Source organism: Coenobita brevimanus, chromosome 65 (assembly GCF_032717465.1).
Source record: "Coenobita brevimanus isolate Jiangsu-jjx chromosome 65, ASM3271746v2, whole genome shotgun sequence".
Lineage (NCBI taxonomy): Eukaryota > Metazoa > Arthropoda > Malacostraca > Decapoda > Coenobitidae > Coenobita > Coenobita brevimanus.
In genome coordinates this window covers 38,477,038-38,493,009 of record NC_137018.1, presented here as the reverse complement: position 1 = coordinate 38,493,009, position 15,972 = coordinate 38,477,038, and the positions used below count along the sequence as shown (strand labels likewise).

Below are 15,972 nucleotides of genomic sequence, written 5' to 3'. Positions count from 1 at the left end.
TAGCCTCATGTGGTAAAATAAGGTGCAGAGCCATCAAGATTGCAGACAGCTCTGCTGTAAAAATAGAGGCAGATGAAGTAAGACTGCCCCGTTGGCTAAAATAAGGGAAGACGACCCCATATCCAACGCCAGCATCAGACTTGGAACCATCTGTAAGAACTGGCACTGATCCTGAATGCAGAGTGGCATGGGCAAAAAACTGGGTGCGAAGTACCAGATCAGATGTCACAGTCTTATGAGCGGTTGGAAAGCAACAAACCTCCATCTCAGGCAACATCCAGGGAGGGATCTCACTTACCTCAATGCTCTGCACTGGGCCACGCCGGAGATCCAAGGAAGATAAAATATCCCTCGCCTTGTAGCCAAAAGGACGGGGGAAATGAAGATGGAGAGTAAAAAAAAGTGGTGAGTGTGACTCAAAATACATGCAGTAGTGGGTGTCTGTGGAAGACGCTGGGTCCTGTACCAGCAGCGAGCAACATGGGCTTGACGTCGAAGCTCCAGTCCCATCTCCCCTGCAGTCGCAAGTAAGCTTGGGATAGGGGAGGTACGGAATGCTCCAGTAGCCAAACGAAGGCCCGCGTGATGCACAGAATCCAAGACACGGAGCCGGGCAGGGGTGGCTGATGAGTACACCTCACATCCATACTCAAGTTTGGACAACACCAGAGCCTTATGGAGCAAGAGAAGGGAGTGGCTGTCTGCACCCCAGGTCGTATGAGCTAAAACCTTAATAAGATTTAATGCCTTAAGGCAAGACGTCTTAACCCTTCGAAGGTGTGGGACCCAGGTGAGGCGGGGATCAAAGGTGAGGCCCAGAAACTTAACCTTCTCTGAACAGGCAATCCTCTGGCCATTCAAAAACAGATCTGGGTCAGGGTGCATCCCACGAACACGGCAGAAATGCATAACCGTCGTCTTAGAGGGAGAGAAACGAAAGCCACGCTCCTGAGCCCAAGCCAAGACTTTATCTATGGCCAGCTGCAGTCGACGCTCTGCCACAGACATGCGGGACGCAGCAAAGGAGATTGAGAAGTCGTCCACAAAAAGGGAGCCTTGTACTCCTCGAGGTAGAACCCCAACTATACCATTGATAGCAACAGCAAACAATGTAACACTCAAAACGCTACCCTGAGGCACACCCTCCTCTTGAGTGTATATTTGAGAAAGCTCACACCCCAATCTCACTTGAAACTTCCTCTCTGATAAGAAACTCTTGAGCAAGAGGGGTAGCCGACCACGGAGACCAAAACGGTATAGGGATGACATAATCCCATACCTCCAAGCTGTATCATATGCCTTCTCGAGGTCAAAGAATACCGTGACATGGTGCTGCTTCGAAGCAAAAGCAGAGCAAATGGAGGACTCAAGACGTAGAAGACTATCAACTGTCGATCTCATCTTTCTAAATCCGCATTGAGACTGAGTTAAAAAAAGCCCATTCTCCAAAAACCAAACAAGGCGGACATTAACCATCTTCTCAAACAATTTGCACAAACAGGAAGTCAGGGATATCGGACGATAGTTAGAAACTACACTCAAGTCCTTCCCAGGCTTTGGGATAGGGAGGACTATTGCCAGACGCCAGCTAGCAGGCACCACACCCTCCTCCCAAATTCTGTTGAGTAGATCTAACAGAAAACCCAAGGCTCCCTCCTTTAGATGACGAATCATAGTATAATGGATGCCATCATGTCCTGGAGCAGTGTCCTTACAGGATGCCAAAGCAGCCTGTAGCTCCCGCTTAGAAAACAAAGCATTATATACCTCTCCTCCCTGAGATTGAAAATTTAGCCCACTCCTCTCCTGACGTGCACGATCATCAAAATATGGTGCAGATGGATCTCACCCGGAGACAGAAGAAAACTGAACAGCAAAGGCTGTGGCTACTTCCTTAGCTTCTGACACCAAGGCATCTCTAACTTTGAGCACAGGAGGGGAAGATGGAGAATATTTCCCCTGAATCTTACGTACCCGTTTCCAGACCTGGGATATAGGAGTGGAGGAATTGATGGAAGATACATATCCTGCCCAAGAAGTACGTCGGGCATTCTTTAAGGTCCATCGGTACTTTGCATGAGCCCGTTGAAATTGTAATTTTAAAAATTACTCTGCCTGTGAGCTCGATATTGGGAGTACGCAGCCCTGCAGGCCTTGCGAGCTGCAGCACACTCACTGTTCCACCAGGGCACTGGCCTACGAGCAAACGAACCAGTCGTTTTTGGAATCGCCCTCAAACCAGCCTGGTAAAGAATGGAGGTAAAATATGACACCGCACTATCAACACGCATAAAAGAAGCCACTGGCAAATGCGTAGCACTAAGGTCACTGAAAAGATCCCAATCTGCCCTGTCTAAGCGCCAACGGGGGACCCGAGGGGCAGGAGGATCATCAGTAGTCGAAACACAGACTGGGTAATGATCACTACCATGGAGATCATTACAGACACTCCACAAAAAATCCAAGGCACAGTCAGGGGAGGACAGAGTAAGGTCGATAACCGAAAGAGTACCCGTCTGAACATGCAGGTGGGTAGGGTCCCCTGTGTTGAGGACACAAAGATCCATATCCTCCACTACCGATACCAACATATTTCCCCGAGCATCAGAAAGAACATCTCCCCACAAGGGATGTCGTCCATTCAGATCACCAAGGAGGAGAAAAGGTCGAGGTAGCTGGCGAATCAGACCCTCAAGATCCTCACGAACAATCACAGCACTAGGGGGCAAATATACATTGCACACAGTGTACCTCCTTCCCAGGTGCAGCCGAATGGCCATAGCCTGCAAGGGGGACCGCAGGGGAATTGAAGTGAAGGGCACATCAGAATGGCAGAAGATGGCACAACCACCCCGATGGCCTCCTGCAGGGTCAGAGGGAGAAAAGATACCGGCATAGCCCCTTGGTAGGGAAATATAACTGTCACCTAACATAGTCTCCTGCAAACAGATGCAGGATGGCTGCATCTCCTTAAGGAGCAGCTGTAGCTCCTCCCAGTTCCCTCGCAAACCCCTACAGTTCCACTGCAGGATTAAGAACGTTATGTCTTCTTAGGGCTGGCTACAGGGCCAGCTTTTGGCCTTGGAAGACGGGACACTTGCCTAGAGCCACCAGCATAAGACACTAATTGCGTCTTAGTGATAGTAGTTGGCTTCTTTTGATTTGAGGGAGGTGAAGCAGCCAAATGCTGCTTCCTCTTCCCCGCAATCCCTGCTATCGTCCCCCCCTCATCGTGAGGAGAGGAAGTAGCAGGATCAGCCAACTGCACTGCAGCCAGCTTTGGCACTTCATTTGGAGCGAGAGTACTCCTCTTTCGAGGTGGCGCACCAGCCTGCTTGGAAGGTGGCCTGGATGGAGCCCTTGGTAGTGCAGGGCGGCCAGTGGCACCACTAGAAGTTCCAGATGTGGAAGTGGACTGTACAGGGTCAGAACCCTGTGAAGGTGACATCGTGAGTGTTGGATCCGAAGCACTAAGGGTCTGCCCAACATCCTCTTCGGGCTGGGACTGGTTCACAGGCGGACCATGAGCTGCAGTTTCTGCCTTGTCAGACCTCTCAGCAGCAAGCGACCGAGCCCTCTCAGGATCCAAAGATTCTGAAGACCGAGAGGGTGATGGCTTCCTGCCCTCCCCACTCAATGAGGGCCGGACAGCCGACGAGGAGCCCGCCCCAGAACTCACCTCTGCCGAAGCCATAGGCTTCGAAGCAGGTGGAGGAGTGGGCTCCCTAACTGTAACCTTAGGAAGAGAGGGACCAGGAGAGGTGTTAACAGAAGGGTCAACAACAGAGATCTTAGGTGGCCGGTCTTCAGAATCAGAGGACTCTGACGAGCAACAGTGACGTTTACCAGGTGCAGATGGAGTCTCGGGCATAGTGGCTACGACGGGAGAAGTGCAATCAACGTGGACATCTGCCACCACCACAGAAGTGTGCAAGTCGTCGGCCACCGAAGTGGGAGCAGAAACAGTCAGAGTAGCAGTTGGGAAAACATCATTCATACCTGCAGTACTAACCTTGGGGACAGCATTCTGCATATCGTAAGTGGAAGTTGTGGGTACTGGAGTGGGTCGAGGCTGCCTCTGAGATACAGGGAGTTGCATTGGTGTTCTAGAAAGGGCAGAAGCATAGGTGATTCCCGGCTGAAAGAAGAGTGTGTGGGCTCTCCTTTTGGCTTCAGGAAATGAAACCCTCTCACGTGTACGTTTGGATAAGATTTCCTTTTCAAGGCAGAATCTCGGACAATTTTTTGATGAGACAGCATGAGGACCTCCACAGTGATAGCATTTAATAGGTCCTGTACAGTCGTTGGAATGGCTTGATCCACCACAAGAAACACAAATACCAGGAAGTCCAGCCTGTGCACGGCGGCAAAATTTGCTGACATGGCCATATCCCTGACAGTGGAAACACCGCCTTTGGGTAGGCACATATGGCTTCACAGGAAGTGACAGCCAAGCGAGCTTCACAGATGTAGGCAGTGTCAATCTGTCGAATGTTAGGAACAATGTTGGAGTCGGGGTTAAAATACTGTCGATCTTCTTCTGGAGGCGTTCAGCTTTCACCATGCCTGAAGCCTGCAGTTCCTCCAACAACCTGGCCTCCGAGAATCGAAGGAGATCACGCGAAAAAATCACTCCTTTACTTTGATTAAATGTACTGTGTGGAGTGCAGGAAACCTCTGATCCAGAAGCTGAGGTCAAATTCAATAATCTTAAGCTCTCTTCAGGAGACGATACTTCTATAAGGATGCTTCCATCGGCCTGTGAGGTTATTCGGGGTTCTCTGCCACATGCTGAAATAATGTTACAGTGTAACTCAAATATATCAATATCCAGCACAGATCCACCTGTGGAGGATCTGAGCACCAGATACTTAGCAAAATGCTCAGGCATAGTATCATCTGAGCCGAACTTGACAGCCGAACCAACCAGACATGGCCTCCTCCTAGTCCCGGTTGAACGCTGGGGCAAAGGAGGAAAGTCACCAGTGGCCTGGAAAGGCTGTAGAGTGGCTATGAGGGTGGAGCAGTCTGGAGAACTTCCTGGGACAGTGGCAGTGTCATCAACATTTTTTTGTTTGTCACCCATATTATTTTGCATGAACTTCATTCCCTCACCCCTCCACCCACCATGGAGTCCAACAAGGGGAGGTCATATGCCAGGGATAAACACCACTGGCGACCCCAGAGGTAGCAGGAAAGTATACGCAGGTAACCACCAAGGGACCCTGACAAGGGTGACTCCAGGACGATAGGAGCCACCAGGTCCCCCAGTGCCCGCTTGACCCTAAAGCCACTAGGTGACTAGCCTAGGTGGCTAGCCAGTGACCAGCCGATTGACCTGGTCGGACCCAACCAGGCCACCTGTCTAGCCAGAATAAGGGACCAAAGAGGTGTATTGCTAGCTGCAGGGCGCAGCGTACACAGCGTCGCTCAACCTCCAGGACTCCCGTCTCCCAGCATTACGGGACACCACGCACGGCAAACACGTGGGGAGGCAACAGTCCCGCCCTAGATGGCAAATGGGCAAGGACTAACATCACTAGCAGGCCTCCTCCACCAGTGATGCAGGGGGCGCTTGGTCCACGTGGCTGACAAATACCGAACCCTGCAAAGGTAGGCATGCCTCCAAAGTAGGTGGCACCGCCAACCACGCTTCAAGCCCCGCCACCACGTCAAGGTGACCCCCTGCAGCGGGGTACAAGAAAGGGGAAACAAGACCAGTGAGAGTCAAGTTTACATCAGAAAGTGTAATAAATGAGATACTTAAAGTGACTTGGAAATTAAGCAAAGAGGCGGGGATGGAAAATATTATAATAAGAAAAGATCTGAATGAAGAAGAAAGAGAAGTTTTAAAATCATTAAAGGAAGAAGTAAAGGGAAAAAATGATAAGAGGACAGAGGAAGAATGTAATACTTTTTTTTTTGGAGAGTATTGGATATGAAAGTAAGGAAGTGGTATTTAAGGAAATAGAAGTGAAGGAAACTAAGGGGGATGGCTGTGAAAGATCAGAAGTTGAGGAAGTGGTACGGATAGAGAGTAGGAGAGAAGAGAGTATTAAAAACGTCAAAAATAATTTGAAGGTGATATATACTAATGTTGATGGTTTCATATCGACAAGGATCAAAATTAACGATTTCTTGAGAGAACATGAACCTGATGTCATGTGCTTTGTAGAGACCAAATTAAGAGAAGATATTGATGTTCATTTGGGAGATGGTAAATACAAACTGTGGAGAAAAGACAGGAAAGAAAAAAAGGGAGGAGGAGTGATGATAGCAGTGAAGAACAACATAAATGTAGATACTGTGGAAATGGGAGAAGGCAGGGCTGAAGTGATATATATGAAATTAGAAACTGGAGAGAATGTTAAGAGAGATATGGCGGTAGTGTATGTTACCCCTACGACGAGAGCATGGAAGGATGACGAATACCATGAGATGTTGTCGGATATGGCTAGCTATTTGCAACAAATAATTGAGAAAAGCAATAATATAATTTTAGTGGGTGACTTTAATTGTAAAGAGGTGAACTGGGAGGAATGGTACTTGGGAGGCGGCGAGGATTCATGGGGCACTATGTTATTAAATATAATAATGAATAATGTGATGATGCAATGGGTCAAAGAAGAGACACGGTTTCGAGGTGAGGACACACCAGCAAGGTTAGACTTACTGTTCACCAAAGAACCTGATGTAATAGAATCATTGAAATATCTCTGTCCTTTAGGAAAAAGTGATCATGTGGTCATTGAGTTCCAGATGTTAATAGGGAACGTCAAGCCAAGAGACGAGCGTCATAGACAGGGAAGATACAACTTTGGGAAAGCAAATTTTACAGGATTGAGAAACTTTTTTGAAAATGCGGATTGGAGAAAATTCAGAGAAACAGGAGAGATACAGAAGAAGTGGGATATCTTTCTAGACCTCTATAATTTGGGAGTGGAAAAATTTGTACCAAGAGTAAGAGGGAAAGAAAACAGGAAAAAGGAGTGGTTTAATAGAAGTTGTATGATAGCAAAAAAAGAGAGAGATAAGGCGTGGAACAATTGGAGAAAGAGAGGTAGCAACAGAACAAAGGAAGAATATAAAAGAACAAGAAATGAATACACAAGAATACATAGAGAAGAAGAAAGGAATTTTGAAAAAGGTATAATAGACAAATGCAAGGATGAACCCAAACTGTTTTATAGATTTGTTAATGGCAAACTGAAACAAAAAGAAGAAATCACCAAACTGAAAGTAGAAGGAGAGGTCTTTAAGGATGCGGCAATGCAAGCAGAAATAATGAACAAACGTTTCCAGTCAGTTTTCACTAAAGAAAAGGAGCTTGTGGAAGGGGAGGGAGTGATTAGAAATGTTCCGGTGATAAAAGATATAAAAGTGGATGTACAGGAAGTGTATAAATTACTGGAAACTCAAGATGTAAGGAAAGCCCCAGGACCTGATGGAATTTCTAACTGGGTACTGAAGGAATGCAGAGAACAACTGGTGGATAAAATTCAGTTTAATCGTATGCTCACTGGAAGAGGGGAAAGTGCCACAAGAATGGAAGAGGGCAAATGTGGTACCAATTTACAAGGGAGGAACAGTGAAGAACCCCTGAATTATAGACCAGTGTCTCTAACCAGCATGGTCGCAAAATTGTGTGAGAGACTCCTGAAAGACAGATGGATAAAATATCTGGAAGAGATAAATATTTTGGCTGAATGTCAGTTTGGATTCAGAAGTGGAAGATCATGTGTTTCTACCTTGTTGAGCTTTTACTCAAGAGCGATTGACGTGGTACAGGAGAGAGATGGTTGGGTGGAGTGTGTGTACTTAGACTTAGAGAAGGCCTTTGACAAGGTACCTCATAAAAGACTAATGTGGAAACTAGAATATATAGGAGGACTGAAGGGGAAACTTCTGGAATGGATGAGAGACTTTTTGAGAGACAGACAAATGAGGACAGTAATAAAAGACAGGATGTCTGGATGGAGGGAAGTAACAAGTGGAGTCCCTCAAGGCTTGGTGTTGGCGCCAGTAATGTTCCTGATTTACGTAAATGATATGGTAGATGGAGTGAACAGTTATGCAAGTTTGTTTGCTGATGATGTAAAGATCTTGAGGAAGGTAGAGGTTGAGGAGGATTGTAAAATACTGCAGGAGGATTTGGATAGGATACACAAATGGAGCCGGACGTGGGAAATGAAATTTAATGTAAAGAAATGTAAAATATTGGAAATGGTTAAAAGTACCAGGAGGCCATCACTGAATTATTTGTTGGGTAATGAATTAATCACAAAAAGGAGAGAAGAGAAAGATTTGGGAGTGCTGGTCCAAGATAGTTTGTCACCAGAAAAGCACATTAACAAGATAGTTGGAGAGACTTATAAACTCTTGACTAACATAAGAGTAGCATTTCATTATATGGATGAGGAGATGATGAAAAAATTGATAGTGGCAATGATCCACCCCAGGTTAGAATATGCAGCGGTAGTGTGGTCCCCACACAAAAAGAAAGATATAAACAAGATTGAGAGAATACAAAGAACAGCAACCAAGATGGTCCCCAGTCTGACAGACCTGTCATACAGAGAGAGGCTGGAAAAACTGGATTTGCCTTCCTTAGAGGAAAGGAGAAAGAGGGGAGACATGATTGCAGTGTTCAGGACCATGGTAGGAGTAGATAAAATTGAAAAAGAATATCTGTTTGTATGGGATAAGAGAGCAACAAGAGGACACGGAATGAAATTGAAAAAGTCAAGCTGCTTGAAGGATATCAAGAAATATAGCTTTCCTTATAGAAGTATAGACTTATGGAATAGCCTGGACAAAGAGATTGTCCAGTCTAAAAACTTAAACGAGTTTAAAGCCAAATTTGACTTATTGAGAAACAGCGATGGAAACCCACGAGCATAGTACATTCCGTGTATATCACAATTAGGTATATTAGGTAAATACTTAAATATTTGGAACGACTTAGACAGAGGTGGTGCACGAGAAAAACATTCATGTGTGTAAAGGTAGACTTGATAAATGTGGATATGGAGACAGGACAACACGAGCATTGCTCAATTCCTGTATACTACAAATAGGTAAATACAAATAGGTAAATACACACACACACACACAGGGAAGAACCCCTGAATTATAGACCAGTGTCTCTAACCAGCATGGTCGCAAAATTGTGTGAGAGAATCCTGAAAGACAGATGGATAAAATATCTGGAAGAGATGAATATTTTGGCTTAATGTCAGTTTGGATTCAGATGTGGAAGGTCATGTGTTTCTAACTTGTTGAGGTTTTACTCAAGAGTGATTGACGTGGTACAGGAGAGAGATGGTTGGGTGGATTGTGTGTACTTAGACTTAGAGAAGGCCTTTGACAAGGTACCTCATAAGAGACTAATGTGGAAACTAGAATATAAAGGAGGACTGAAGGGGAAACTTCTGGAATGGATGACAGACTTTTTGAGAGACAGACAAATGAGGACAGTAATAAAGGATAGGATGTCTGGATGGAGGGAAGTAACAAGTGGAGTCCCTCAAGGCTCGGTGTTGGCGCCAGTAATGTTCCTGATTTACGTAAATGATATGATAGATGGAGTGAACAGTTATGCAAGTCTGTTTGCTGATGATGTAAAGATCTTGAGGAAGGTAGAGGTTGAGATACTGCAGGAGGATTTGGATAGGATACACAAATGGAGCCGGACGTGGGAAATGAAATTTAATGTAAAGAAATGTAAAATAATGGAAATGGGTAAAAGTACCAGGAGGCCATCACTGAATTATCTGTTGGGGAAATAACAGAAGAATTAGTTGGAGAAGAACTGGGAGGCTTTAGGAAGGGAAGAGGTTGTGTAGATCAGATATTCATTCTTAGATCTTTAATGGAAAAGTTTCTAGAGAAGGGAAAGAAGTTGTATGTGGCCTTCATGGATTTGGAGAAAGCACATGACGGTGGATAGACAAGGATTGTGGAAAGTATTAAGAATATATGGAGTAAATGGGAAGTTGCTGAATCCTGTGATGAGTATGTATGATGGTGCTAAGGCTGCAGTGCGTGTGGATGGTGAACTGAGTGAATTTTTCTCGTTGAAGGTTGGGTTGAAACAGGGATGTGTCATGTCTCCATGGCTGTTCAATCTGTACATGGATGGGGTAATAAAAGAGATACAAGTTAGGGCAGTGGATGTTGGAGTGGCACTAGTGAGACAGGGCAGTGTTTGGAAACTCCTTGTACTGTTGTTTGCAGATGATACTGTGTTGTTAAGTGAAGAAGAAGGGGAGCTGCAAGGCTTGGTGGATGAGTTTGAGAGAGTGTGTAAGAAATGGAATCTAAAGGTGAATGTAGGGAAGAGTAAAGTGATGGTCTTTGAGAGAGGTGAAGTCAGTGAATGTACAGTGAGGTTGGATGGTGAGGAAATGGAAAATGTGAGTACATTTAATTACTTGGGGAGTGTGATGAGTAAGGATGCAAGTTTGGAGGGTGAAGTGCTTGAAAGGGTACAGCAGGTAAGAAAGGTTGCTGGTTCCTTGAAAGCAGTGATAAGAAACAGGGAAGTGAGCATGGAAATGAAAAAGTTACTACATGACAGTATTGTGATACCAACTCTAACGTATGAAGTGAAGCTTGGATGTTGTTGGAAGGACACAAGTCAAGAGTGAGAGCAGCGGAAATGAGTTATTTAAGAGGAGCCTGTGGAGTCACATGGAGAGACAGGCTGACAAATGAGGATATAAAGGAGCATTGTGGTGTGGATGTGGATGTGGTAGGAAGCGTTAGGAGGAACACACTGAGGTGGTTTGGCCATGTGGAGTGGATGAAGGGTGACAGACTGATGAGGAGAGTGTATGTGAGTGAGGTGGAAAGGGGGAGAGGGAGGGGGAGGCCAAGGATGAGATGGAGGAATGAAGTGGAGAGGTATATGAGAGAGGGGGGTGTGAGTTGGGAGCAGGGCAGTGAAATGGCGGGGGACAGGGCGACGTGGAGGCGATTTGTTTGTGGCCACCCCGTACGGGATTAATGCATCTGACAATAGATAGATAGGTAGATAGATCAGTAATTTTGTAACATAATTTTGCAATATAATTAGGACTCAATTGGTTCAGCATTGCTGATGAACAATATTATCTTGGCAGGATTTTATAAAGTTCAGAAGAGTTTGATAGAACTGTTTGTTAATATTGTTGTGCATTTCTTGAGCTGTTTTCTTTCATTGTATCAATTTATCTGACCTTTCTGACAGGGCTGATAGAGCGGAACATCCGTCAAGGGTGTGAGGAGCAGGAGGTGGAGGCACTTGTAGTAGGTCTGTTGTTTGCCCGCCATGCCAGCCAGGAGGGTCCACACGTCTTCCCTTCATATGGCCACTGGTTTAGTGCACTCTTCTCTGGTGAAGCCTCCAGTCCTGTGGCAGACAAACAGGCCTTTGTTTTCCTGGTAGGTCAGTGTGTCCATGGTGTTGATACTGAAGCACTGTAGCATGGTAACTATCCAGCCAGAGCTTACTTGGAGCATGTAAAAAAATATATATGTGTAGACTGTTGTATTTTTAAGATGAAGCTGTGGTTCTGAAGGGTTGATGAACTATACATAAATAATTGTTTGGCCCATTACACATTGCAGGTGTTGGTAGTTCTTCTTTCATTACTTTATCTCAGGATCTTACCTCACCTCATAATTTAGATAGGAATAAGGGTTAGGTTGATGATGACGATGAGATGAGGATGATGGTGATGAAACAAATAATTTCATTTTATGTAATGTACTGGGCCAGGGTTAGGTTGATGATGATGATAATGAGATGAGGATGATGGTGATGAAACAAATAATTTCAGTTTATGTAACGTACAGGGCCATACATTCATTCACCCATCATTTAGGTCTTTGAATCAGTCAGGCCTTTGAATTATGTTGTTCCATTGATTTCACTATCAGTGCAATATGCTTTTAACATATCACAGGTGAGCAGTGTGTGAAGAATGATGAAGATAGGGTTGTGGTGAACAGTGGGGATATTAAAGACGTATGGAGAGCGCATTACAGCCGGTTGTTGAATGAGGAGTTTGACTGGGACAGGGAAGGTTTGGAGCCAGCATATCCAGTGTTTGGCCCTTGGCCTTTGATGCTGCTGTGAGCAGGGCAATAGGCAGGATGCAGCTGGGGAAGGCAGCAGGTGTGTCTGGGTTGACTGCTGAAATGTTGGAAGACCAAGGAGATATAGGAATGATGTTAGTCACTGACCTAATAAATACAATCATACGTGAGTGTGTTGTCCCAGATGATTGGCTGAAGAATGTAATTGTAAATGTGTACAAGGGGAAGGGTGAAGCCTAGAAAGAGGAAGTTGTAGAGACATAAAGCTTTTAGACCCGATAGTTCTAGAAAGTATGATTAGAGAAACAGTGAATATTGATGAGATGCAGAGTGGGTTTATGCCGGGCAAAGGGACCACTGATGCCACATTCATTGTCTGACAGCTTCAAGAAAAATACTTAGGAAAGAAAAGGGAACTGTATTTTGTTTTTGTTGATTTGGAGAAGTAGGTGGGGGTGCTTTCCATCCACTCACTTAGCGTAGTGCTCCTTTGGGTGTCTGCCATTTCCTTTCTTCCTTCCTTCCTTCTTCTTCTGTCTTTCTTTTCTTCATTCTTTCTTCGTCCTTCTGCTTACAGGTGACTTTACACTCCCTCTTCTGGCTTTCTTTCCTTTACTGTTTCCTCTTCCTTCTGCCTATGGGTGACTCTATACTGAGTGACAAGCCAAATGGTTTCCTCTACACCAGGAAACCATTTACTATGCTGGGCAGTAACCATATAACCAAATTATGACACCTGGTGGTTTAGCGGGTTATTATGATGCTCCAATCAGATTGAGCCTGTGTAGGTTTATATCCAAGGGATGGTTGGGGTTTATTGCTTATGTAATGCCACTCTGGGATGTGTGAGGCTGGTCATTTTCTTCTTAAATGTCAGGACCAGTTTGCCTAGCCCCGGGCTACTACGTTCTTCATGGGGCGGCACAGGATTGGATGATGGATGGATGGAGAAGGCCTTTAACAGAGTCCCTAGAGAGGTGGTGAGGTGGGCAGTGAGAGAACTCTGGATCGAGGAGTGGCTGGTTAGGATCGTTATGGCAGTGTATGTGGGTGCTCGCACCCAGGTAAGGGTGAATGGAGGTTTGAATGATGAGTTTTCTGTGAATGTTGGTGTGCATCAGGGGTCAGTCTTGAGCCTCTTGTTGTTTATTATGGTACCTGAAGCCTTCTCACGTGACTTCAGAAATGGACTCCCATGGGAGATGTTGTATGCTGGTGATTTGGTGTTGGTTGCAGAGAATGAAAGGGAGGAGGAGGAAGGATTTGGGAAGTGGAGAGATGATATGGGGCACAAGGACTTAAAGTAAATACAGATAAAACAAAATTGATGGTATCTAGGGCTGGTGGCAGTACTTTGAAAGAAGAGGGAGAGTGGCCATGTGGGATTTGCCACAGGGCGTGGGAAGTACAGTGGGCTCGCACAGTATGTGTGATCACAGTGTGCAAATTGCATAGTACATGAATCACCAAAAATCATAACCATAAAACTTTGAATATGTGAGGGAGAGGCAAGGAGTGGCTTAAAACTGCTATTTTCCCAGAGTACGCAACCCCCCTTCCCACACGACGCGCCCATTGTGCCTTAGAGGCTCATGGGGGAAGAGCTCGAGAGGAGTCTACAGTAAGATCTCGCCATTATTGACTTTGACAATAAAGTTTTCAGCAATAACGGTAAGTTAGAATAGATACCCAGTTTCTATAATAACATTTGCATTCACTTGAATAACAGTTATTTCATGAATGCCAAGTTGTTATACTGCAAATACTGTACCTCCATAACAAGATTAGTAATGGAACAAACAAGAAGAGATGAAGGAAATTGCCGAAAATGTGAGCAGTAGCGAGGAGGAGTTGGAGGATCCTTCCCTCACCATGTCCCCTGACTCACCCACTGCCGTCTGCTCCATCTCCACTGCCCCACCTGAGTCACTTGCTTCACCTGGCATACCTGCAGCCCCCACCACATTGACTGTTGCTGTATTCTTGAAGAAATAACATTTGACAGGCTGTAAATTTTTTCGTCAAAGCCTGGAATAATACAACACTGACAACTGTTAAACACACGTGGTGTGGTGGATGGTGCAGCCGGGACACTCTAAGTGTGTTGCCACGCCTCAGAACCCCTGCTATTTGTCAATTATGCCTATTTTAAGGTGACTCACCATATTTTTGTTATTTTATCTGTATCTGTAGTATATGTCTTAAAAATTTTCCCATTATTATATCTCTAAGGTTAAAAAAATATCAAGGTTTGAGGAGGTCCCACCCATATGTTATTTTTCCCATAATATTATGTATTCACAGTACGCGAGGTCGTGGACTTCCTGTCCACTTGCGCACTGTGCGATCCCACTGTAATTCCATCTTGTGCAGTGTTTGTAATAAGTAGGTGCATAAGAGATGTTGTGGTATTAGAGGTATACTACCAGATAATGCTGATTTCATGTGTGCAGTGTGTTGGGGAGAGCATGTGGAGATTGCCAAATGTGAAAGGATTGATCTTGCTAGCGAGTCTCTTGAGTGTGTGGAAGAGTTTTGTTATTTGGGAGACATGTTGAATGCTGGAGGTGGGGCAGGAGTTAGCTCTGTGGCTAGATTGAGAAGTGGTTGGAAGAAGTTCAGGGAGCTGTTGTCTCTCCTGACATTGAGAGGGCTCTCCTTCCTTGCTAAGGGATCTTTGTATGCGGCATGTTAGGAGTGCAGTGTTATATGGTAGTGAGACCTGGGCAGTAAAGGAAGAGGATATTCGCAGGATCAAATGTACAGAAATGACTGTGATTAAGTGGATGTGCAGTGCGTCCATGAGTGCAAGACCTGGGGGGTGAAAGGTTTATGATGGATGAGTTGAGAGGCAGAATGGGACTGGAGTGTATTGATACTGTGATGAGGAGAGGTAGATTGAGATGGTTTGAGCATGTGGAGAGGATGGGAGATGATAATTGGGTGCAGAAAGTGAGAAGTGTTAATGCTGGTGGTGGGGTAGCGAGAGGTAGATAAAAAAAGACGGGATGAGGTCATTAAGTGTGACCTCAGGGTCAAGGGAAGCTACCAGAGATTGAGTAGCATGGAGAGCCACCATTAGGTGACCACGGCCGACACATGCAAGCATGCTGGAGCCTTCAAAAACAAAAACAAAAGAGATTCCACGGGGAACACATATCTGACAAAAATTACGTGTCTTGTTTCATAGTGCTTTGATTATTCCGTTTATCAGTCTATCTATAGCCTGGTGCCTTCATCCTGAAATGGTTGGCCACAACTGAATCATGTCCATGTCACCCTGTTTCCCATTGTCAGGTTCTCTCCAACTCACTCCCTTCATTCTTTTACCATGCCATACCATCCTGCCATCTCATCCCTTCTCCTTCCCCTACTCCTTCTCACTCACATACAGTACATTTTTCTAGTCCGTGTGTCAATCTCTTATTCTCCATTCTCTCCATATGGCTGAACTATCTCAAGGTACTTCTAATGCTTTCCAGCATATCCACATCAACACCTCAGTGCTCCATTACATCCTCATTTGTGTCTGTCTCTGCATGTCACTTCATATGGTCCTTTTTGATAGGTGATTTACACTCCTCTCCCTCTTAAAGTGTAACTTTCCGGTACAGTCCAAGCTTTGGTTTCATATGTTAGAGTGGGGATCAGAATACTGTCATGCAGTGACTTTTTTACTTCCATGCTTACTTCTGAACTCCTTACCATTGCTTTCAGTGAATCTGCGAACAGATTTAATATACTCACGTACTCATACTATATCCTAACTGTAAACATGGTACCTGTTGCTGGGGAGGGATGTCTTATATGCAGTAGCACTTGGTTGACCACTTCTGTATCCTCAAAATGGAGGACACTTTATGTGGCAGTGATTCATAGGAATCACTGCCT

General features: G+C 45.1%; 1 protein-coding gene across 1 annotated transcript in view; it reads left to right on the top strand.

The window, feature by feature from the left end:
• Positions 1-15,972, top strand: part of LOC145405068 (uncharacterized) — a 457,223-nt gene that overhangs the window by 75,770 nt on the left and 365,481 nt on the right. The window contains exon 7 of the mRNA XM_080276570.1: positions 11,231-11,424. Coding sequence (XP_080132696.1) covers positions 11,231-11,424 — 194 coding nt within the window. The remainder of the gene's footprint in view (positions 1-11,230; positions 11,425-15,972) is intronic.